The sequence below is a fragment of the Gekko japonicus genome, unplaced genomic scaffold, assembly GCF_001447785.1.
Source record: "Gekko japonicus isolate JY-2015 unplaced genomic scaffold, Gekko_japonicus_V1.1 scaffold1594, whole genome shotgun sequence".
Lineage (NCBI taxonomy): Eukaryota > Metazoa > Chordata > Lepidosauria > Squamata > Gekkonidae > Gekko > Gekko japonicus.
The window spans coordinates 284,575-310,571 of record NW_015167097.1 but is presented as its reverse complement, the minus strand read 5'-3'; the positions used below and the strand labels follow the sequence as shown (position 1 = coordinate 310,571).

General features: G+C 40.7%; 1 protein-coding gene across 1 annotated transcript in view; it reads right to left on the bottom strand.

The window, feature by feature from the left end:
* Positions 1-648: 648 nt before the first annotated feature.
* The window catches only part of MYSM1 (Myb-like, SWIRM and MPN domains 1), a 35,689-nt gene continuing 10,340 nt past the window's right edge, over positions 649-25,997 (bottom strand). The window contains exons 8-20 of the mRNA XM_015412913.1: positions 25,575-25,994; positions 23,249-23,378; positions 21,641-21,744; positions 18,788-18,865; positions 17,296-17,381; positions 15,607-15,661; positions 13,805-13,855; positions 7,817-7,891; positions 7,279-7,467; positions 6,927-7,059; positions 3,542-3,647; positions 3,392-3,449; positions 649-1,456 (exon numbers count right to left, since the gene is read on the bottom strand). Coding sequence (XP_015268399.1) covers positions 1,292-1,456; positions 3,392-3,449; positions 3,542-3,647; positions 6,927-7,059; positions 7,279-7,467; positions 7,817-7,891; positions 13,805-13,855; positions 15,607-15,661; positions 17,296-17,381; positions 18,788-18,865; positions 21,641-21,744; positions 23,249-23,378; positions 25,575-25,994 — 1,650 coding nt within the window. The 3' untranslated portion in view covers positions 649-1,291. The remainder of the gene's footprint in view (positions 1,457-3,391; positions 3,450-3,541; positions 3,648-6,926; positions 7,060-7,278; positions 7,468-7,816; positions 7,892-13,804; positions 13,856-15,606; positions 15,662-17,295; positions 17,382-18,787; positions 18,866-21,640; positions 21,745-23,248; positions 23,379-25,574; positions 25,995-25,997) is intronic.

Sequence of the window (25,997 nt, the reverse complement as noted above, 5' to 3'; positions counted from 1 at the left end):
TAGATTCTGATAAGTCACTGAGAAACATCTTGGTACACATGCCCATATGAATAAGTCAAGTTAACTGAAAGATGCCCAATTTGCAGGGCACATAAACTGCACCTGTAACTGAAGCTATAACAGCTTATATGGAACATGCAGCCCATTAGCACATAAAGCTCAGGTTCTATTGGGTTAAAATGGTTACTTGAGGGAGGCTTGTTCTTTTCTGTCCTGTGAATTTTCTGAGTCTGGGATTCCAGGGGTCTGGGGCATATTCTCAACTCCTGGTAATTGGATCTCTATTCCTAGCCCCCTTAGCTCTTGACAAATCAGAAGAACATCCTACTCCCCGGACAAGTTTTTTCAGATTTGTACAATTCATTCAGATGGCGGAATTTAGTTCGGGGGACTTAGTCCAATATTATTTTGCCAGTTCAATTTGGGGGGGCAGGGAGTGAACTACAATGCTTTTGCATAGGCTGGGTGCATATGAAATGGCCAAGACTGAGGGCCTGCCCTTGGGACAGCTGTGAATTGATTGCCACCACTGGTTCTCCCCATGAATGAACAGCAGCTACAGACACACCAAGTTTGGGCTGGAGCTGCAATGTGTGGGCAAGGGAGGAAAAACATGAGTCATCATGCAAATTACCTATAATTCCCCCCCAGGGCAAATTACATGCCCAGAGGGCCCCAACTGAAGTCAGGAAAACGAACAGAGAAAAGACCTCCCCGCTTATCTTTGCCATCATCTCAATCCAAAGGCAACTCAGCTATTTATCTTTTTAGTGAAATCCATGAGAGTTGCATCTCCCAACAACACATCTACTTTGAACCTCATATTCTCCATCTTAATTATGCCGGTTACAACTGCTTTAAAAACGGCTTTCGCTCCCTTCCTGCTATTAGCAATATACAATACTGCTTAGTTTGTAAATATGATCAATGTGTTTGCTAACAGAAACATCTTATACTAGACACCAAAATGTACTATACAGTGATGTTCCTTAAAGACAAATGTATGCTAGGTAAAATACAATATGAACATTGACCTCTTGGTCCAAATAGTACAGTATCGCTTTAGCTACTCTGGGCAATCAATATAAGGTAGCTTACTAATGCCAAATACTTCATATACATGCCCGCAGTACTACCATAGTTTCAAAAGATTAGTACGTTGGAGATCTGGTGGAGTGTCATGATTGTTTCACATTGTCTTTCAGTGCAAATCATTTTCTTTAGCAACACTGGATGTTGTCACAAGAACGGCAACGTGTTAGAAAGCAAATAATTGTTCTTTTCAGCACCATCATGTCGGCAGGTCAGTTGGACACATGTTATTCTCTTCGGTAGTATTATTCCATTTCTTATTACTATAGTTTGAGAGGAATAAGTTTTCTATCTGAGCCAAGAATTCTTCAGCAATGAAGCTGTTTGCCACATGATCCAGAGTCTTCCTCATACACTCCAACAGCTAGTTTATAGTTGAAGGATAATACAAAAAACACACATTGCTTAAATAATGTTTAAGAAGAAAGGCAACAAGAAGTCAATTGTGACTAGTCAGAACATTTTAAGGGCTAGTATACATACTATGATGCAGTTGGTTTCTCACCATCTACCCAAAGTGCTGGTTTCTCTCAACTGAAAAGCTATAGCCACAAACAGGGTGGATTTGATTGAAACCAAATGGATTTAAATTGTGATTTAAATCACTAGTCAGTTAAGACTTGATTTAAATTATGGTTTTCTACATGAAGGCCCATTCTTGCTGGCCTTTATATTTGCAACCCAGATGAAGGTTTCATTTTAGTATAATAGCTTTTCAGGTTAGTTTTAGTTATATCAGAAAAGTAATGACTGGTTATTTACCACTTGAAATAGATAGTTATGAAATCATTGTGTAAGGTGGGGACTACCTGGCTCACCGACCAGCTGGAGGGCCCTTAAATCTAGCAGGAGGAGGGGAGAGGGGTGGTTGTGGGCCATATGCTTGGCTTGCAAAAGACCCTTTAAATCTTTGGACTATAATGTATCTTAAATAGAAATCTATGTTTAGATAGATTTTTCCCTCAAAAAGCATTTTATTTAAAAAATCCAATTTAAATTTAAAAATCCGATTTAAAGCCATAAAATCTGATTTAAATTTTAAAAATCCATTTTAAACCACAACAACATTGACTTTTATCCACCCTGGCTACAAATAACCAGAAGCCTGTAATACTACAAATATAGAGAGATAAAATGGGCTGGATCCTACAGAACTGGAGATGCAGTGATGTCATGGAAGGAATTATTGCTGCCTCCTCCCAACTGCTCCTGAGGGTCATGGACCTTCAAGAACATTGCACAAAGTGATGTTCAGGGGGAAGGGGCTGTAGCCAGAAATTATCTCCATCCTCCTGTGCAAGTCAAAGAGCTCACCAAAGACATAGGGGCAGCAACATATCAACTTCTCCTGGCTGCAGTCCTTCATGCTGCATACTACACCATTTCTGAGGGTGCTCTAGCCCTTAGCAATAGCTGGGGAGGGGGCACAAAAATCTCTGCATTGAACATATTCTGTGGTTCTATAAGATGCACCTTATAGTTTTTGTAGAAGGAATCATGATTTTCAGACAAATGTCAATGGCTTTGCAAAGACTCTGTAAGTAATGACCGAAGTAATAGCTACTCTTCAACAAACTACATCTTTCTTCAATCCAAATCTACCCTTCAATTGTGTACAGAGGTGTTCATAGGCTCTACTAAGTTTCTGTTCAATAATTACATGGTACAGGTCTTACAACGGACCCTATTAGCTTTATAGCTATGTATCCCATTGACTAACAGGGTTAGTTTTGGACCTGGGATGTTTGCAAGCAAAGTCACTGTGAAGCAAAAAAACAAAATAAAACCCTGATGGCTAATAGTTTCTTTTTAGTTTTTTGCTTTTAGTCCAATTTCTCCCAATTGTTTTAAAGCTTCTTACAACCAGGTAAACATGACATTTCAGTTTTCAAACATATACAGAAAGGTGGAATCCAGTAGAACCTAGGAATCTGACACAAAAGTAATTCTATCATAGAAGAATACACATGGCATAGGCAAAGATGTACAGTTTTGTTACATATTTCTCTGAATTTGTATTAACAGTACATACATATAGGGGCTGTATCCAGTGGTAATTTTCTGCAAGTAGAAGGGGAAGTGCATTTAGCAGATCTTCTCCTACCACTATAGACCACCAATCCTCCCCTGCTCTTCCTGAGGGTCCTGCTACATTGATAGATGTTCCTTTTATTAACAGAAAATTACCACTGGATCGAACTCACAATGATGTTTCCGAACATCGATAACAGGCAATAATTTTTATTGCAACTACACTCCTCTGGTGAATGATATGGAACAAATAATTTGCAATTATTACCTTCTGTAAGCAGGTCAGATCTGAATCTCTGTGGAAGATTTTGTCCATCGGCACAGAACTATTGAAAGAATTATGTCAATACTATTATCAGATCATACAGAAAAGTCTGAAAATTATGGAAAGGGTTCTGAAATGTGAACAGCCACATACCTATGAGACATTCTGTATTTTTCAATGATCCATCGTGTTTTTTCCAATACTAATTCCCACTGAGGTTCCTCCAACATCTGTTGAGCATCAAACTTGTATGGCAAGCCTGAAAACCATTAAAACACATTATAAAGTACACTGTCTAGTATATGTACTACTTCTTTGATCTGCAATTAATTCTTCAACTCTTACATTGTGGTCATAGCAACAAGAATAGGAACACCCAAAGTTGATCTATACTATCAGACTATTGGTACATCTAGTTAAGTTATAGACAAGAATAGTTTCTGTTACAAAATCAGGGTTTGTTTGTTTGTTTGTTTGTTTAAAGCACAAACCCTCAGCCACAAATGTTCCATGGACAATGTCTAGAACTCAAACCAAAGCCAAGATCTAAAGAACTGTGAAAATTCCACACAGCAGTTACCTGGCCTATGGCAGATAGTTTCTGCAACTGGGAAAACCTTCAAAAACAGCTTACGCGACTTGACAAGATCCCAACTTCCTCATCCTTTGTTTCTATCTGGTTTCCTATATTGGAATACTTACAACAATTTGATGACACTCCTAAAGAAATTGATGCCTTACATCTCTGGTAACCATTGTATTTATACCAAAGTTTTGCAACAGTACATACGTTTGCTTACCTATTTCTACTGAAAGGTATTTGTTTACGTTCTTAATCATTAAGTTGGTTCTTCTATTTCTTAATATTTTATATATGTAATTTACAAAGATCACAAGTTACAGTTAGTAATCGTTGACTGTTATGCATACGAACACTATTTGTTACTGTTTTGCTTTACCAAACTATGTTTGTACACTTTGTCAGCTATTCTTTGTATATCAATAAAATTTATTGTATATATAAAAAAAAACAGCTTCTGATATGGTTTGGGGCTTCACGATTCACAGAAAAAGTAATTACTCTAGGCACACATAAATTATGTATTTACTTTTATTGTACTGTGTAAACTGTGGGGCTGTTTGATCAAAACGCAGATTAAAATATTTCAGAATACACACACTATTAAAAATAGAAGAGTAGAGATCATATGTGACTTTTTAATACTTGCATTCTTACCTAACCCACAGAATTTTCTATTTTTAAAAGCTTAATGGTTCCCATTTAACAAGATTACCTTATGGCTGAGGTTTTCCATGATTTATGTTTAACAATTTATTCTCATTCAGAAAATTACTTCTTAAATTTATGCCGCTTCAGGTACACAGATAAATCTTTTCATTTTTTAAGATAAAGGATTATGTGCAAGGACTGTGGAAAGTAGTAGCAAGTGCACACTGGGTTTGGACTGTAGAAAGTAGTAGCAAGTACGCAATGGGATGGACCTAACAGAACCAAGGGCCTGTAGGGAATTAGCCTTGAATTCACATGCTCTACTTCGCCAGCTAAATTAACTGTTATGTACAACTATTGCTGATAGTAATTAATACCAACATGGATATACTCCCTTGAGAGAACCTGGGTAGAGTTGGGAGGAAAGAGAATTACATAAAAGGGTAGGGGTATGTTCTCAGCTCCTAAATCCTGTTTCAAAGAAAAGACCCAAACTGAAGCTTGGATTTCTATGACAGAAAGTATTCCTGTTTAGGGATGGGCACAAATAGGATCTCACAAACCACAAACCTTTGTTACTGAACCAGTTCATTTAGTGAAGTTCATGATGCAGTAGAATGGCTCCCCTGTGGGCTAGAGACACCAAACCTGCAGCACGTCTCCAGCTGACTCTCCTTTTCTACCAAAGGGAGATCGCCCCCCCTCCTTCCCCCCCCATGATCCTGGACTTCCGGGCCTCCTGCCCCCCCCCCCCCGCCCGGCCCCCCCCCAACTGCCCCATGGGCCAGGTTTTCCATAACTCCCCCAGCTTCCATCAAAAGGAGACTACCCTCCCCTTTTCCTTCCAACCCTGCAATCCTTGTCTTTTGGGCCTCATGGGGTCCCCCTTTTTGGCCTGACCTCATTTTCTGGCCTCTCTCTTACTGCCCCATGGGCTGGTTTCCCAGAACTCCTACTGCTTCCATCAAAAAGACATTGCCCCCCTTTCCTCTCTATCCTTGACTTCCAAGCCCCCTGGGGTCCCCTTTTTTGGCCTGGCCTCATCTGCCAGCCTCCCTCTGACTGCCCCATGGGCTGGATTCCCAAAGCTCCCACCACTTCTGCAAAAAGATCACCTTCCCCTTTCTTCCCCAAGCCTCAGATCTCTGTCTCCTGTCTCTTGTGCCGCTGCCGGCATGCACCCCTCCTCTGCCTCTCCCTCATCTCCTTCCAATCCACCACCAACCCAGACTCTTTTATACTTTCCTCTGCGCCCCCAGGTCCCACAAAGACCACTTTTGTTTGGTGTTTGGAGGACCACTATTGGTGTTTCCAGGGCTGCAGAAGTCCATCCTCCCCCTGTTGCTTTGACAATTAATCCATTGGTGCCAGTGTATCTGCTCACGAACTGGCATCATGAACCTCATGGACCTCTGTGGAAAACATAGTGGTTCATGGGAGACATGATCGTATGAACTGAGGCTTATGAACAATGAACTGGGTGATGTTCATGACAAAATTAGGTTTATGATGAGGTTTGTGCCCATCCCTATTCATGTTCTTAACATTCTGTAGCAACTGAAGCCTCAGTTCCGTATTGTTGAGTGCCACCCCTTTCTTCCATTTCTGAAAATATATATATATTTTCATGAGTAACATAATCACAAAAATGGGAAGTTCAAGGATTGTATATTTCCCTTACACTTACATGGTAAATATCTTAACATTTAATTACAAAGATTGTTCGTCACTCAAGTATGGTGACTAACTTTTGAGGCTATATTTCAAAGTGCAATTTAAATTATGAAAAAAGAGTAAGAATGATTAAGAATAGCTTGTAAAGGCCCTGACCTGGATAGCCCAGGCAAGCTCGATCTCATCAGATCTTGGAAGCTAAGCAGGGTCGACTCTGGCAAGTAATTGGAAGGGAGACCTCCTTGAAATACCAGAGGCGAGAGCAGGCTGTATTCAGCCACTTCTCTGAATATCCTCCAGACCAGTGTTTCCTCTAAGCTGAGTTAGTGTGAGCCAGCTAGCAGTTTTTTAGCCTCTGGCTCACACATTTTTTGTCTTAACTCAGAAAGGATGGCTCCAGAGCACACTAATTTATGCAGTAGCCAAACTGCTCACTCACAACTTTTAATGCCAGTAGCTCACAAAGTGGAGTTTTTGCTCACAAGACTCCACAGCTTAGAGGGAGCATTGCTCCAGACCCCTAGTAGCGGTCAGTCACCAGAGGTTGCCATGACTTCCAGGTGCACACACACTCACACACACAGATAACGTATGAAAAATAAAAAAAAAGAATAGTTTGTAAAAAATACTTACGGTAGGAACCATCAGAACTACTCTCATCGCTGATCACCAGACATGTAATCTGGGAATATGGAAGTGGGTTATTTCGATTATAGGGACTTATGATCACTCCAACAAACATTGAGCCACCTCTGGAGAAATAGTTCTATATGAAGGAAAACATTTCTTTGTTAATCTCTTTCTAATAATGGCTATGTAAAACAAATATAAAATTGTCCAATAACCCCATCTATACGTAAAGATGGTACTTTACATTTGGCATTTCATTATTCAGATTAAAGTAACTGTCAATAAACTTATTGGGTAATGCTTTGAATTGTTGTAACTTACACTTGCACAAAAGAAGTCCAAATTACATATTTACCTGGTATTTAGCCTGTGTATCAATATCTCGTATTGAAGGATTAGGGTCAAATGCAGGGTGCGAATGATACCATCCAATAATACTGTAACCTCTAGCAGCAAGTGTCTCTGATGCTTGAGTCTGAGATACAGGATCCATCTCACATTGTAAGCCTGTACTGAGGCTATTGCATGGTTCTGCTGCACAGATCTGTAAGGAACAAATAAAGAGGGTTATACAAATGCACTACAATTCAGCAATGATTTAATATTGATTTTAAGTACAATATATTATTCTAAAATTAGTACCTCCTTGAATACTAAATTTATTGAAGTGTTCTCTAGTATCCCCTAGAAATTTTATATACACAAATCAACCACAGGTGCAACACAAGCATGCAGAGGAATCTCAACAAGACACAAAGCTGCTGTTTTTCTTTATTCTCTCTGTGCAAGGATATTCAATGTATCAGGCCACAACAAGGAACATGGCCTAATACAGTACTTGTGACCAGGGTAGACTGGAACAAGAGTTCTTATTAAAGAGGTATGCCACTTACTTCAACTATTCCATCAGTTTCAGAATATCTTCCACCTAGTAGACCTATTACTTCAGCCATTGAAACATGAGCATGCTAAAAATATAAGAAAAATATTACTTAATTAGAATTCTTGGATTTAGATAGTAAAAACAATGTCTGGCAGCCTCTCTTCAAGCCCACTGCTCCTTCATAAAAGTTCAGGATAAAATAACTTAATTATTATATAAAAGCTAAGATGTCAGTTTGCAGCCTTGCACCCAAGAGTTTTTCTGACCAACTGTACGCACACACACACACACGGAGGCATCATGGCTTAGTGATACAGCATCTACTCTACTTGCAGAAAGTCCCAGTTCAATCCCTTGCATCTCCACTTAAAAGGATAAGTAGCAGATGAAGTGGAAAGCCTCCACATGAGATCCTGGGTGGATGCTGCCAGTCAAAAGTAGACAAGACTTGACAAACCAATGATCTGACTTGGTCTAAGGCAGCTTCACATGTTCAATATACACACACGGTCTAACCACTTTTTTTACCTAGTACACAGCATACCACCTAAATCTAAGTCATGTAGTGGAAAGAAGATAAACTCAAATTTATCTCCAGTTCAACCCCCCTACTTCATATTTACTTTCCATTGAGATTAATAGTAAAGCACTGTATAATACACATGGAAATATAAACATATGCCCAAGAGGATTCTAGACCTGCCTGGAATCTACCCCATCACTGACTTTGCACTCAACGTTTTCTAATTTCCTCCTGCAGAGATATTAGTTTGCATCACTAGTATTCCACAGAAACAAGCTTTAATTAAAATTTGTTTTATTGGTGATCATAAGAAAGCAAAATAATGTATCTTGTATCTGAAAGCAAAGCTGACTTGGATGGGGGGGAGTCCTGCCCTGAGCTCCCCAACAGAAGTACCCTTCCATAATTGGACATACAGCAGGATACAAGCCAGTATGTGAATTAAAGAAACAAGCAAACCAAAAGCTGTTCTATCCCACCCTTCCATCCAATAAAGATTCCTGGTGAGGGCTTGCAATAGATTTAGCACAACAGATTACATACTAACTCTGATATAATAAACACCTAAAAAGGTAGTCTAGAGACAATAAAATCATTACTAAATGCCAATAACAGAAGCAGAGCAAACCACACTTATAATTTAAAGACCTTTCAAAGAAGACCAACTTTGGCATCTGGTGGAAAAAGGACACCGCTAGCACATGTCCCCTGAAATGGAAACATGCATTGGTCATTTACTCATCACACACTTGCACTACACTAATCCTCCTACTATTGTGTAAAGTAGCTCAATTTAGCCAAGAAGGGAATGCAACATTCTCCAAAACTTTAACAACAAATATTGGCATCTGGTAGCATCTTAGTCAAGGCTGTTCCCCACATCTCAGTTTAATATGCATGGGGGGGGGGATCACAGATCACCTCTTGATGTGGAGTCTCCTCATTTTATAGCAAGATCATCTGGAAACCTAAGTCAGCTGACCTTACTGTTCCACATATTAATGAAAAATTAAATATATTTGCATTAAGTCCACCCAAAACACATGCTTTATGGCCAACTTTAATAAAAATTAATCAGATGTTTCCATTAGGTACTTTGAAGATCAATGGGCAGTCATCTTTGATTAGCTAAGTGGAATGAAAAAGCCAGTAAAGCAGAGTCTCCTCTGAGACTCATGGGCCTTAATATACAAAGGAGAAAACAAAAGACAACAAGGTGCAAGGTACAGCAGTTTATTAGACCTTTCAGATGCCATTACGCTATAGGCTTTGTCAGGGCATCTTATGAAGAAACTTTTCTGACTCCTACCTTGTACAAATAGATCCTGAATGTATGAAACAAGAAAAATGTTCATATTGCTCAATGTAAGCATGAAAGCATTAAGCTAAGGACCCCCACCCCAAAGCTCTAATATAGTGGTGTCAAACATGCAGGCCGTGGGCCGGATTTGGCCCCCACAGGGCTTGTATCTAGCCCACAAGCAACTGGCTCTCTTCTGCTTCCTTCTGCATCACAGCTTGCTTTGCCAGGCTCTCTCAGTCACACAGGAGCTACGGCAAAGCCTCTCTTCCCTCCACTGGCTCAGCCTCCTCCTCCTTCCTTGGGGAGGAAAAGAGGGAGAGGGAGGGAAGAAAAGAGAGCTTGCTTTGCCAGGCTCTCTCAATCGCACAGCACAGCTACTAAACCAAACCTCGCTCCCATCCACTGGCTGAGGCTCCTCCACCTCCTTGTCCCCTGGGGAGGAAGAGAGGGGGGAGGAGGGGAAGAGCCAGTGGATGGGAGCGAGTTTACTTTGCCCAGTTCCCTCAATCACACGGGAGAGATACAAAGCACTTTTATTTATTTTATTTTTTTGCCAATTTATTTTTTATTGTTTTTCACCAATATAGAAAGGAACATACATAGATATAATGATATACATCAAGAATGAATCATAATATCAAAATCACTAAACACATTTTACCCTTATAGATATGTTATAAAATATAAGATTAACAAATACTTTTTACCAAACTTTAAACTAGACTCAGCGTGATAAGTGTATGTAATACGCTTTTAACTAATTTGTGTGGTGTCTAAGAGTTGATGCAAGAATTCATAGCTGGTAAGTAAGGTGAATAAATTATAGTGGTATCGCTTATACAAAGCGTGCTTTATGGGTGTAAAAGAGTTAGATAGATTGGACTGTATGGTTGGCATTCTGTTTTTAGGATATATTCCAAGAATGGGAGCCATTTCTCATTAAAACTTGACTGTCTAGGATATATTTCAAATTGTTGCAGTTGGTCAGTGATCTTCTCCATAATGTAGTGGTCCCAGATTTTATTAAACCAGTTGTTGCAATTTGGGGCATTAGGAGATTTCCATTAAAAGCAACAAAGTATTATTCGTGGTATGAGCTTTATGCCTTTCTACAGACAGACAGAGTTTTGTTGGACTTATTATGCCATGGCTGTCCTGGGTGCCACTGGGTTCCCCTCCTCTTTTGCACTATATTCATGCCCTTTCTCAGTAGGAAAGCAATGTGAACTATTAGATGAGGAATAACAACAAGCGAGTGAGGTGAATTAGGCTAAGAGTGTGTGTCCAGACGAAGTTCACCCAGCATATTTCCTCTGTAGAATGGGGATTTTGAACTTAAGACTTCCCAGATAGTACATTGGCTGATACTGATAGTAGGCTGATACATTGCTGTCTCTCTATTCCCGCACTGTCTCATAGGAGGTACAGTTATTTATCTGGGGAAGACTACTTGTAGACAAACACATAGCCCTTAGTTTGTGTCATGGTACCTTCATGTGTTCTTGAATAGCACATGAAGCAACGTATGTACACAAGCTCGCAATGCCCAGCCATTTTATGTTTTCCCCTGGGTCTTAGGCTCAGAGCACTGAACATGAGATTTCAATAATGAATGTCAATAAATCAAAAGTAGGTTTGCAACTTACACACCTGACCAGCATAGTCAAGATTGCTACAGCAAAGACACTGTCTTCAGATTTTGATGCAATAATTCAGAGCAAGAGGTGTCAGTTATCAGAGACTGTTCAATAAACAAAATATTGCAAGAGTGCTAATGTTTTAAGAAAGTTTTATTTCAAGTTTTTAGAAAATCTTTAATTGTGTTTGTCTGTTTCCTTTATAAAGTTTATATCTGAACTACCTGGCATTACATTTTATGACACACATGGCCTGGCCCGACAAGGTCTCATTTATGTCAAATATGGCCCTCATATTTTGACACCCCTGCTCTAATATATGTTATAATTTTAAATACATAGAACTCTATGTTAGCAGTGACAGGGCTGGATGGTGCCAGGGTGCTGACTTGTCCAAATGTGTGTGATACATTTCAGTTTATTCAGTCAGTTTATTTAGTCTGAGGGTGTAAACAGGATCTTTGGAAGTCTGAGGCCTACCACCTGCTTGTATGACCCTTGCCCTTCCTGGTTACTTAAATCTTCTGTGGTGGGATGGGGGGCTGGCTGACTGGGTTTGAGAAGTAGCTAATGCTTCCTTAGGAGAAGGGGTGGTTTGTTCCAACCTTGAAACAGGCTGTGATGTGTCCACTTCTAAAGAAGTCTACCTTGACCCAGGAGATCATTAATTATCGACCAGTCTCAAATGTTCCATTCTTGAGCAAGGTGATTGAACAGGTGGTGGCTGAACAACTCTAAGCCTTCCTGGATGAGGCAAATCATTTAGATGCCTTCCAATCTGGTTTCAGGCCTGGTTATGAACTAAAACAGCCTTGGTCCCCCTGGTGAATGACATGCACTGGAAAAGGGAAAGTAAAGAGGGAGCGCAACTCTGTTGATTCTCCTGGACCTCTCAGCAGCTTTCAAGTCCATCTATCATGGTATTCTTCTGGACTGCCTATCAGGGCAGGGACTGGGAGGCACCATTCTGCAGTGGTTCTGATTCTACTTCAAAGATAGGTTTTCAAAGGTACTGTTGGTTGACTGCTGTTCAGCCCCTTGGCCTATGGGGTCCTACAAGATTAGATCTTGTCCCATATGTTGTTTAACATCTACATGAAACCGTTGGATGAGGTCTTCTAGAGATCTGGGCTGTGTTGTCACCAATACACAGATGATACTTGGCTCGATCTTGCACATCCAACCAATCCCATGGAGACTGCAGAAACCCTGAACCAGTGCCTGGAGGCAGTTTTGGAGTGGATGTGGGCTAATAAACCGAAGCTTAATCCTGACACAACAGAGGTGCTACTGGTGGGTGTCTGACCCAGAATATAAGGTGTCACCTGTTCTGGATGGAGTTGTGCTTCCCTTGAAGGAACAGGACCATACTCTGGGTGAACTCTTCAACCCAGGCCTACTGGTGGATAAGTAAGGTGCCAGCCATAGCCAACAGTGCCTTTTACCAGATTAAACTGGTTAGCCAGCCGCAGCCTTTCCTGGACAGAAAATATCTAGCCATTATGGTGCATGTTCTGGTTACATCAAGATCAGATTATATGGGGCTGCCCTTGAAAAGTGTTCAGAAACTTCAAATTGAACAGAATGCTGCAGCCAGGATATTGAATGGCGTGGGGGTCGCAGGGACCGTATCACTCCAGTATTGGTCCTCTTAAACTAGCTTTCAATTTGCTTCTGGGCATAATTTAAGGTGTTGGTCTTGCCTTTCAAAGCTCCATACAGTTTGGGACCAGTATACCTGAAGGACTGCCTAGCCCCTCATGAACCTGCCCAATCATTACAGTTATGTTCTGAGGCTCTGCTTCTAGTGCCCCTGCCTTCTGAGAGGGCCTTCTTAATCATGGCACCAAAGCTCCAGAATTCCCTCCCTAGAGAGATTCATCTGTTCTATTCTGTTGCCATCTTCCACCAGTGAAGACTTTGTTTCATTTGGCATTCCCACAAGGATCCCTCTTTCCTAACCAATGTTTCATGTTTTGTATGTACTTTGTTTTATATGTATTTTAACTCTTTTTAACTTTTTAATTTATTTCAATGAGATACGTTTGGGGGTGTTAATTTAATGGTTACATAATGTAATTTTATTATGCATGTTTTAAATTGTTACCAGTGGTCAGGGGTCGTTTCGTAGAAAAAGAGCTAGGGGAACTCATTAGCATAACTCATTAGCATATGCCACACCCCGACATCACCGGAAGTGTGTCATAAGGCCACACACCCCACCCCCAACGGTCCTGACCGCTGCCGCTGGCCTTGCAGCTCCACTGCCGAGCCCGATGAGGGGCCCGGCAGTAGACCTGCAAGGCCGGCGGGAGTGCAAGGAAGCCCCGTGAAGGCCCTCCCTGGCCCCAGGCAGGCAGGGGTGGCGGCGGCGAAAGGCGTAGACCCCCTGGGGTCATGACACCATAACACACACAGCTACTGCAGTTTTACCTTTGTGCAAGTGTGGCCCTCAGCAGTCGAACATTCAATTTCTTTGGGCTTCAAAATAAAGAAAATTGAAACAATGAAAAAGAATTTGATATTAACACTTACCAAATCCATAATCAGAAGGGCCTCTGATGCTATTGTTACTTGGAATGGCTCCTAAAAAGATAAAAACGATAAGGAAAGATCTCTTAAGTAAACAAAAAGGTGTGCTCTGGTTATTATTAAAACACTAGGAAAGGTCCATTGTGGAAATAAATATAACGAGCTCTAGAAAAAGGCTCTGGGTGGGTGCCCCAGCCTTGGGCTCTCAGTGTCAATTTGTTGTGGCAACCTCAGCAGGGTATAGAGTCCACTGGTTTCTCCACAAGAAATGAACTCTGCCATTGGAAGAGCAGTTGTAATTCTGAGTGATCTCTAGCCCTCACCTGGACATTGGCAACAATGGCTCCACAGGAGGAAACGGCTGGTTTGGAGGGTGGAGTCTATCGCACTGTACCTGTCTGAGATCCCACTCCTCCTCAAACCCCACCCTCTCCAGGCTCCATCCCTCAAATCTCCCAGGAATTTCCTAACCTGGAGGTGGCAACCCTATCTCCTTCCCAGCCAACTATCAACGTATCATTATCTGCCCCTCTGATTTCAGCTTTCCATCTCCTCCCCCCTCCCTGAAGCCTCTACCTAGGAAAAGTACAGTCTTTCTCTGCAGTGGGGACCAAAGCAGCTTACATTATTCTCCTCTCCCGCTTTCGATCTGTATAACAAACCTGTGAGGTAGATTAGCCTGAAAGCAGCTTACGCAGCTTACACAGGAAGTACCTGGGTCTGGCAGACCCTGCTCAAAGCACTAACCTCTATGTCACACTGGCTTTCATGGGGAGGAGGCACCTCATCAGGGTATAATGACGTAGTCTTTCGCCACAGTGGAGACCCAAGCAGGAGGGAAGCGACCTCAGCAGGGTATAATGACACAAAGGTCCTTTCCGCACTTATCCCTGGGTTTATCAAAGTTCAACTTGCAACACAATACCTTGCATTTATCCCTGGTTATAACAGCATCCGTTTATCCCAAGTCAAGTGTGGGGCGAAACTTGGGTGAACTCGAGTGTAGTGTAGAATGTAAAAATACCCTGAGATAATTACAGGGGTGAACTCGTGTGTAGTGTAGAATGTAAGTTCAGGGAAAGGGTTGAACCAGGATTTAAGGTCTAGTGTGGAAAGGACCAGAGCCCACCCTGCAAAGCAGCCGTTTTCTCCAGGGGAACTGATCTCTGCCACCTGGAAAGCAGTTTTAATTCTGAGTGATCTCCAGCCTTCACATGGCGATTGGCAGCAATGGTTCCCCAGGAGAAAATAACTGCTTTGGAGAGTGGGCTCTATGGCATTCTATTCAGCTGAGGCCTCTCCCCTCCCCAAACTCTGGCTTCCATAGACTCCACCAAAAAATATCCAGGAATTTCCCAACCAGGAGCTAGTAACCCTAGTCAGGACTGGCCCCAATGAGTTTCCCATAAAGGCCAAAGTAGGCCTGGAAAGGGCCTCCTGCCTCTCTCTTTTTACTGACAGAACCAAGCTTAGTTGCCTAGCAACAGCCACTGAGGGAAAAGTTAGCTGCACAACAGGAGTAGAAGAGAATAGTTTGACAGCCACTGGCCCACCTCAGCCAGCCAGCCATGGAGGAGACAAGAAGAAATGTCTTCGTCAGGAGAGACTGCCGTTTTGGCAGTTAATTCTGTCAGGGAAGAGTGGCCAGGCTAGCAGGGGGCGGGGGAGAGGAGTGGACCCAGTACCCAGCCAATGGCATGCGAGTACTCTTGAGTGGCGGCTGATGAAGCACACAGCACGGCCAGTGGGAAAACCAGAAAGTGCCAATATGCTGAGCTTTTATATATATATAGGATGATACTTACTGTTTTTTCTTCTGTGAAGGAACAGCAAGGGATCAGCTGAAAGGGATCAAATGAACTATAAAAAGAAGAAAATGTGTCTGAAAACCTAGAATTTTAATAGTCATATAGTTTCTTCCCATAGTTTTGTGGGGGGTGGGGTGAAAAATGTTGTCAAGCCACAGCCAATTTATGGTGACCTTGTAGCGTTTTCAAGACAAGAGATGAACAGAGGTGGTTTGCCATTGCCTGCCTCTGTATCACAACCCTAATATTCCATGGAGATCTCACATCCAAATACTAACTAGGACCTACCCTCCTTAGGTTCTGAGATCTGACGAGATCAGGCTAGGTTCCATAGTTAAATTACTGTAAATGCTGTACTCCACAATTCTTCATCCCAGAGACTTATTCAAACATGTACATGTGGGTTACTATAGAACTAAATTGCAACAACATTTTTTAATTTGAACTTAATTGTAAAAATTAATTCTAACCAAGCAATCCTCACCTTTCTAAGCCAATTAAAGTCAACAGCCCTAAAACAGTGTAACTCTCTTTTAAGATTGCACTGCAAATTTTATACACATACACACACCATCAAGTCACAGCTGATTTATGGCAACCCAATGGTTTTCAAGGCAAGAGATGTTGTAGCCCAGAGGTGTTGCCTTTACCCTAGGGTAGCCCCAACAAAAGGGCACACCACTTTCTAACCTGAGCCAAAGACCCACAAACCCAGACCAAGGAAGACACTCCTGGTTCTGAACCATACAGCTAGCAAAAGCCCTGAAAAAGGGTCTCCATTTTCAGGTGGTATAAAAGGCAGCCCTCAGAGGAAAAAACCTCCAGTCTTCTCCCCCACCCCAGCAAAAGGTATGTATATGAAACAGTGGGTTCCACCAGGTTGGTACCTGTATTTCTAAATGCTATTCAGTTGCCACCTGGCGAATAGTCTTCCTATCTCCAGAATGTCACCTATCAATCACCTCTGCTTTCTTAATTCTGAATGGCTTGCTCTTTTGAACGTTTAGTGTGCTTGTAACTAGGGAAATACTTTAATAAAAACTATTTAATTTTCTCATCAAATCTGCAGTTTTCCTACTGTGCTGGACCTTAGTATAGACAGGTGTACAGATCCCTTGCACACCTGTGGCCTTGCCTGCTGCCTAGCTAATTTCCCCAAACAACAAGGCAGGCCATTGGCAGTAACAATGCCTGCCTCTGCATCACAACCCTGATACTCCTTGAAAGTCTCCCATCCAAATACTAGCCAGGGTCAACCCTACTTTAATAGATAAGCATATGGAGCAGAGGTCCATCAGTGGCTATTAGCCACAAGGTATAGCTAGGGGCTCTGGGGCAAGTGATGCTCTGTCTTCTTGGTGCTTGGGGGGGTCAACAGTGGGAGGGCTTCTAATGTCCTGGCCCCACTGCTGGACCTCCTGATGGCACTGGTATTTCTGGCCACTGTGTGACACAGAGTGTTGGACTGGATGGGCCTTTGGCCTGATCCAACATTGGCGTCTCTTATGTTCTTATGTACTTTGCTTCTGAGATGTGATGAGATCAGGCTAGCCTGAGCTATCTATATCCAGGCTAATCAACATTTACAGCATATATAATTTTGAGAAACAACATTCTTGCACGAAGTCACAGAAATTACTTAAGCACCACTTCCAACGTATCATAGATACATTTAAAAATGTAAACCTTTTGCTGTGTCTTAGTCCTTTAGATGTTTTGGGTGGTTTATGTTTTTCATCACGCCTCTTAGCTAACTCCTCAGCAGAGAGATGCTAAAAGGGAAAACTTGATTAGGCAAATTGATCAAAACATTGAGACTACAATCCAACAGTCATTTAAACACATTTCAGCTCAATTAGATCAATGGGCATAAACACACTGAACTGGGTTGGATGTAACGACTGTCATGATTAAATAGGGGGTCATTATTACAATAGGACTGTGCCAGGTGCATGGTAACTTGAAGGAATGCACTTTGACCCCCGAGTGAACAAGAACAAGTCTCATCTGTTAGAAAACCTCCCTTTGTTTTCCCATTGACTATTCAGTGACTATTTCTAAAAATGTCAGAAAAGCACACCATTGCCACCCTCCAAAAATGACATTTGTTGGTCAGTTCAGTCGAGTCCTGCTTCCCTAGTTAGTGCCCTGAGCTTCTGCTAAGAATATTAAGAATAGCCATGCTAAACAAGACCAAAAGGTAATGCTCTAGGTAAGCTCACAAACAGCACAAAGTGGTAATAAGCCATCTGGCAATAAGTGGTATGCTGCTGGTTCAAAACATGAAGGTCTAACACAACTGTTTTGACCATTAACTATTAAGTTAAACAGTGCTGAAGAACAAATAGTACTAAGTATACATGCAAATATAACAGTGGCTGCCAGAAACTGAGTGATAAGATGTATGATTTATATAAAATATAACATGGCACCAGTGTTCCCTCTGAGTTAGTGTGAACTAGCTCAGTTTTTTAGCCTCTGGCTCACATATTTTTGTCTTAGCTCAGGAAGGATGGCTCCAGCGCAAACTAATGCAGTAGCCAAATCGCTCACTCACAACTTTAATGACAGTAGCTCACAAAGTAGAATTTTTTGCTCACAGGATTCCATAGCTTAGAGGGAGCATTGCATGGCACTATCTATAGCACTTCAGTTACACCAGTGCCTTCCTATACTCTATCATATAATATATTCACCATCACTGTCCCCATGTTAAATATTTTAGTGCCACAACTGAAATCATACAAAGGAAGTACATAAAGTCTTTCACATGACAAATGCATGTATTAACTCCTGCCTTCTTGATAACAAGCCTTTTTGAAACCTTGATCTGTAGAATTCAGCTAAGCTTAAATCAAATGAAAATAACCAGAATAAAAGTATTAAATGATTTTAATGAAAACATACATGATTTTCCAGTAATAGTGATGCATTTTAAGGCACAAGAGCACAACAAAGCATGGAGTATGCATACTCAACATTATGCAGAATTAGTCTTTTGCACAACCAGCATTTATTTACATAGTTTATTCTAAGCATAAATTAAATTTACTTTGCACAGAATGTGTTTTGGCCTGAACAGAATATTCTAAACACCAAAAACATGCATGAAGCATTAAGCAGAAATAAACTTTATGAAATTTTCAGTAAGTATCATAGTAATTTGAAGTCACATTACCTCAAACGTCTGTCCTTCCAAATCTCTGGCATCACACCAGTTTCCCCAAGGGTCTCTGACTCGCCGTCTCCTTGTACGCTGTAGCAAGCATAAATACACTAACATTAAGTACTCAAAGAGCGCTCGATATATTTTTACATGCAGGAGCAATACACACAACCACTGTAGACTTGGTGAGATACAGAGAGAGCCCTGCTAAGGGAGCCCCCAAATTCAGCTTTGTGCTTATTTCCTACTTCGAACTCCCTTGAGGTTCATATTGCACATTGCAAAATTAAGACAGGGTTCCAATAAAATTCCACACAGCTCAAATGCACTTCTAGCATGACAAACAGGAAGCAGCCTAAATGGGTCTACTTGAAGGTAATTAAATCAGTCCCTTGCCACCTAAAATTCCAGCAATGCCTCAGTAATTAAAACCAACAAAGCATAATGCATAGAAGGATCCAGCTGGCAATCGCACTTATCCCCTGGACACAGCTAATCTGACACTCCTGGTCCCTTGTCCACTCTCTGATCCATCAAGTATCCAGTCATATAACTTTTTCCCTGCTAACGTACCACTTTGCTATACCTAATTTTCCCAACCAGCAGTAGAATCCAAATTCACCAACATAATTCAAACTTTTTGGCTCCAACTCAAACCTGGCTCAGGAGCACACTGGCTACCCCACTGCCAGTATCTTCACTGCATAAATATAGTTCCGAATGCCCTCAATATTTTGCAGCAGTTTTTTTAGATCATCCACCTTCTGCCCATGACCTCACAGGACCTTCAGAGGCTTAAAGCCAGTCTCAGTCTCTGCACCACTTTCCTCCATTGTAATCTTTGCTGCAATCGACTATCATGCAGCATTGCTGTGTGTCCCTTTTCTTCCTTCCACTGGACCCTCCAGGACTCCCACCTTCTTGAGGACAGGCTTGTATCCTTTCATTTGCCACCTTCTCTTGTTCCCTTTTGTAACTATTATACTGCTAGAAGTTATCCAGGTGTTAGGGTTTACTCTGTGTGTGTGTGTGTGTACACTCCTGTTTGCTGAGCATACGATTTTCTGTGTGCCTCCTGCTTTCCTATGCACCTATTCTCCAAATAAAGATTTGAATTTTGATTATTGTTTAGCACTTTGATTATTTTAAATGTTTAAAAAATGTTTTAACTGTTTTTATGTGTTTTATGTGGATTTATGGTACTTTGTACCGATGAATGTGAGCCACCCTGAGCCTGTCCGCGGGGAGGGCGTGATAAAAATGGAAATAAATAAATAAATAAATAAACATCTTCAGCTTTTTATTTCTGGGAATCTCCCCATTACCTTAGTGAAGTGCTACCCAAATGCAGGGGTCCCTCAATACAATTTTGCCCTAGAATGCAGATGTATGCAATGTAAGGGGAACACGCCAAACTTTGAGGACTATACACATGTGGTCCATTTGGGTAATAGTGACAGACCCAGAATATCATGTGATTTTGTAAATAAGATCCCAGGTTGACTAAATTCACTTTTTAAATGTACTGAAGTAAATCACCAGCCACTTGTATCTTGTGATGAGCAACCTACATCATCATATAATTATAAACTGAAATGACATAAATCAGCCCTAAAACAGCCACAAGCCGTAGAGCCGCTTGCCACCAGACCCCAGTGATCCAATTTAGTCTCTAGAAAGAATCCAGTGCTTTGTTTCTGTTTATCAACTGGCAATCTCTCAAGGAAGGAAAGTACATATAGTAGTAAGAATTTCAAGATTTCTTAAAAGGTACAGCAATGAAGATTAATGGAATCTTAACTAGATTTAGAAGTACACACTAAATCATTCTAAATGACAGACTTAGAACAGACAGACACATGCCTTGTTTGCACATTTCTTCCCTGTTTAGTTCTTCAGTTTTAAATGAAGGTGACCCAAAAGAACTAGCAGGTGAAGGGAAACATTTCCCCTCTTTGCTTCTGTGTTCTAGCTGTGATCAGTGGTGGCTTGGGGCCAAGAGCCCACAAGAAGCATTAATCAGCCCCAAGCCACCACTGAAGAGCATGAGGGCCAGCTCACTGGGGGTAGCTTAGGGCAAAAGTATGCACAACATTCTTTCATCCCAAAGGAAAACAGGAAGGAAAATGGCATTTCCACCACCAATACCAGCTCTCTTGCTATAGTTCTATTCACATGACCTTCTTTGCTTCTTCCTCACACTATATTTTTTCTCCCTTCCCCATCTGCTAATTTTTACCCCCCCCCTTTATCAGTTTGCCCTCCCATTTTTTCCTTCCCACTGGCTACTTTCATTGGCCACTTGCTTCCCATCTCCTTTTGGGCCCTCCTCATCCCGAGTGTTCTTTTCTCTACTTCATACCTCCTCACAGCTCCTGCTTCCTGTAACCCACCTCTATGTTATCCCATCCATATCTGGAGCATCATTTGGGGTCTTTTTGACAACTAAAATCCACTCCCCACTTCTCTCTACACAGACCTTTTAATTTGGGTCATTTTAACGTACTTTTTATTTTTCACAGGAACATTCGTTAATCTGCAGTGGGGCCCCACCCATGGGAATTCACTGAGTTTAAAAGTTTTATGTGTTTGGCAAACATTTTTCCTAGAAACAAACATTCATTAATTCCTGCACAAAACCAGTGCTACTGAATGTGTAGAATTTCAAAACATTTAGTCTAGAAAGGTCTTTAAAGCATATCTTTCTCTTTCATTTGTCCTCTGATCAATAATAAGCTGTTGCTAGAGTAAGCCATAAAGCAAAGGAACTTGTGCAAGAATGAAAAAACTACAATGGAGGAAATATTTTATTTAAAGAGAAAAGTGATACTTTTAGGATTGTATCCTCTGATGTTTATACCTTACCATAGACTGTAGCCGTTGCACAAGCTGATATGCTTCCATAGTGTCCTTGCCTTCTTTGGGTCGTATTTTGTCAGCTGACTGTGGTCTGTTATACACAGCTTGCTCTAGAAAAATGCACAAATGAAGTCTGACAATTCTGTCTGCAGCTCATTCAGACCAAAGCAAAATGGTAACTTTACTCTCATATACACCAACAAATGTACTGAATTCTAAATGACAGGGATAAAAAGGGACATTAGGCCAACTTTTAGGTGGACAAAAATATTTCCCTCCCATTTTGTTTGGACAACTTTGTTTCTTCTTATGACTTTCATATGCCATTCATGAGGAAAGTTTTGGAAAGTTCCTCATGCCATTTATGAGGAAATCCAATGTTATGGATTATATCGTTCTAAGTATAGGGTCTCTTACACTATCACAAAGTATTCAGTCTCTTGGAATGCTTAAAGGCTATAGAGAGGAAGATAGTAGGGGGGAAAAGGACAACCTGAAGGAGAACAGGGGAAGAAACAGAAGAAAGTAACAAGTAAACATTTTATGGAACAACAACATCTAGACTATCATACCATCTGCTAGACTATACTTCAGCATATTTAAATTTTCACTCAGTTCAATAGAAAACCCACTCAAAAAACCCTCATTAATTCCCACGGACTCAGAAACCACTAAGAAAACTAGTTTTTAAAACATAAAGAAACACGTGGATTCATTTCTTCACCCAGAATTTCAACTAGGCACATATTATGTAAAACAGGTGGTTGGATTTTCAGGAAAAAAGTTCAAACAGGAACTTATCTTTAACACTTATGTTTTAGTCTATAGCCATGTGTCTAGTTTTACTTCTTACATTCAATTAAGTGTGCTCTAGATAAAAAACTGCATATTACAGTAATATTTAGTAAGTAAATGACTTAGAAATCTCTTGTACCTTTATCTAGCACAAAACCACAGCCATATCAGTGAGCTACTTATATAGTGGTGCTGAATGAGATGTACTGGGATAGATTGTACTGACAGTCGCACACTTTCAACCTAATCTCCTTCACAGGGTTGTTGTGAGGATAAAGCACAGGAAGAAAAATTACATTCTCTATCCTGAGCTCTTTGAAAGAGGGATGGGAGAAAAATAAACCATCACCATCATCATAATCTGTGTCTCGTGTGAGGAAACAAAGGGGATGCAATACTATGTAAAGTTACTTCAATCTAAGCCCATTCATTTCAATGGACTGCATCTGGTATAAACACACACGGTTGTTTTAAACACACACACGTTTTTGTATCTGGTACACCTAGACTGGCACTGGGTATAAATAGAACAAAATGGCAGACAAAGATAGTCTCACTACTCTGCTCCATATGAACGGAAATGACATTAGCCCATCACCACAAGAGTCAGCCTCCCCTTTTTCAAGTCAGAAATTTAAAATTCTTCCCCACCCACTAGCCCCATGCTCTCATCCTTTGAGCCCATTATGGCTGAATTTTAAAACTGTTAAGATGATATATAGTGACATGTCCACTGTGCGAGTTATTTTAAAGGCTCTTACCCAAAAAGTGAGGTACAAATATAGTAAATATTTGAACAGATTACAGCTGCCTTCTTACCACAGCCAAAGTTAATTGCTCCTATTAATTCCAAGTATGTGTGTATTCGGCCTATGCAGTTTACATCACCACAGTTCTTCAGTCCTGGGCGTACTGAAGTTTTGTTCAGGTATTTTGGTTTGATTCTTTCTCCTATAATTAGAACACAACAAATAAAAAGTTAAACATGTAAATGATGCCTTAACTGGATGGTTAAATTTGCTCATGCTATTATAATAAAAAACAGAAGTACCTTTACACACGATATGCACAACGCAGTTGCATCTACTGTTATAAATTAATTATATTTCGGACTCATTCATTAGACTACAAAATCTCATGATTTAGAATTTATTGCCCAGATTTGCCTTTTTATGCACTTATTAAAATTTGTTTTGCTAGCTCTGCAGATTCCCCCCCCCCAATGCTATGAGAGCGCAACACAAATAAACCAATTGATCAGCAATTATTTTCTGATTCAGGTTGAATGTTCTTAAAAAATGCTTATGCATATAAAACATTCTAAAGTGACAAACTGGGAATTAAATGCCACACAGTGAGATTAGCCAGTATGTTAAGTTATATATCACAGCCTATTATTTAGGGTACATTTTCAAAATAATCTACGAACTACATAAGCAATTTCAGGTCCATTAACCTCAGAAGAGCTAAGGCAAGGGCATGCTTAAGATGTAATAATAAACAATGGCTTGCTACTACATCGAAGAGCCTGAGAAATTCTCAGGCTCTCACATTCACTTCTCCTTCATTCATTTGACAGTGATTAGAAAGGTTCACAACAATCCTTGTTTGTTTACATCTGAACTGGCAAACTATGATGTGTCTTCCTCGCCACCCAGAATTAAACCACTGTTTAGAATCCTGGTTTGCAGGAAAAAGGCATAAACCTTTGCTTGTGGTTCAGACATATGGGCAAACACAATTTTAAAGAATGCAGTGGCCAATCTTCAGTCCCGTGACATGGACAATGTAACTTTTCGAGCACTTTTGCCTTTCATTGTTGAACAAATGCAAGTGGTCCTCTTCAATGGAAGGGAAAATAATCCAAGAGATAGGATGAAAAGCAACCTTTGCCAATTCAACCCACAATTTATCAGCAAGTGGTCAGAACCCATTGGAAAGTCCCAGGAAGAGGACAGATGGTGTATCCTAACTTCTTTATAAAGAGAGTCCATTTTTCCCCAATCACTTTCCCCCACTACCTTTGTGTGTATGCCTAAAAGTACAGGGAAGATTTTCTTGCTAGAAGTGGAGGAGAGAAAACACATGGCTTGTATTTCCTGTGTAACATCCTCGGGAAGAACTCAAGCATTTCTCCAGCAGAAAGATATGTGATAGTATATCAATGTGCCACCAAAAACATCTCTTGGACAGGAAAATACACGAAATCTGACTTCAGATGTTATACAAATGCAAAAGGAATAAACATAAGTCACTTGTTATTCCCCTACTTCTGTGTAACATTCAAAGCCATCTCAAGATGCCTAGACGAACACAGCACATCAGAAATTAATAAACCGTGAGTTTCATTCAACCAGATTCCTCACATTACTCAAAAGACTCTATAAGCTATTATTCTATAAACTTGCTAAATCTCTTTGATTTCCTGGGCATCAGGCAAGGGAATGGTAAGCTCAGTCCCTATCCAAAAATATACATAAAGCACGACATACTCTTTGCTTGTCTATTGTGCTGATCCCGGTCTTACATTGGAGCACTGACAGTATTTTTCATGCTGTGTTACTAATGATAGTTAACGGGGTAATTAACCAGTAGTCTCCAGGCTAAATCCAGGCCACCAACTCACTCATACATGAAGAGCTGTGAGGAGAGAAAGCGGTCTCATACATTAAGCTGTCTTACACTGAGCAAGACCACTGGACCATCCAGCTCAGTACTGTCTATGCTGACTGTCAGCTGTTGTCTGAAGACTCAGGTGCATTCATATCACCTACTATCTGGTCCTTTTAAAACTGGAAATTCCAGGAATTGAACCTGGGACCTTCTGCATGTCAAAGAGATACTCTCCAACTGAGTAATGGCCTCTCTTTTTTCTCTCTACTTGGGTCAAAAGCAGTATTGGGCATGACCAGGCCAAAATATATGGCAAAGTACCATTTTATGCCAGGTGGTGCCTGCCCCTACTAAAACTACTCCAGGGCAATGTTATAATCAAATATCAATAAAGAAGTTTATCATAACTGATCTAGACTGCTATACTTCTTTTACACTTGATCAAACATTAATACACTTGCTGTGCATATACTGATTACCAAATATTTTTTCAAACTGAAAATATTATTGAATATTTTCCCAAAAATGCTTACCACTGATCTAAAATGTAGTTCCTAATTTTCAAGTAGCGCTCAGGAGTTTTGGCCTGACGTCCCACAAAAAATTCTGGTATTGCTTGCTTTTCTTCTTCTAGTATGACATTTTTATCCATTTCTATTTCTTGGTCAGGTGGCTTAAGCTCCTGTGCATCAATCTGGTTCTCCTCTTCCACTTGATCAGAACAATGGAAGAGAATGCTGCTGTCAGCCAAGTCACCCTGTTCTCCATAGTGCTCTGAATTAAAAAACCAGCTGGTACACTTGGGATGGTCCGATTTCACAAGTTCACAATCACTTTTTTCACAACATAACATTACACTTTCTGGATTTTCAACTTCACTTAGTTCTGGCTTTGTAATGTATCTAGTAGATAGAACGACAGCTGGATCCAAAATGGGTTCCGTCCAACTTGTTTG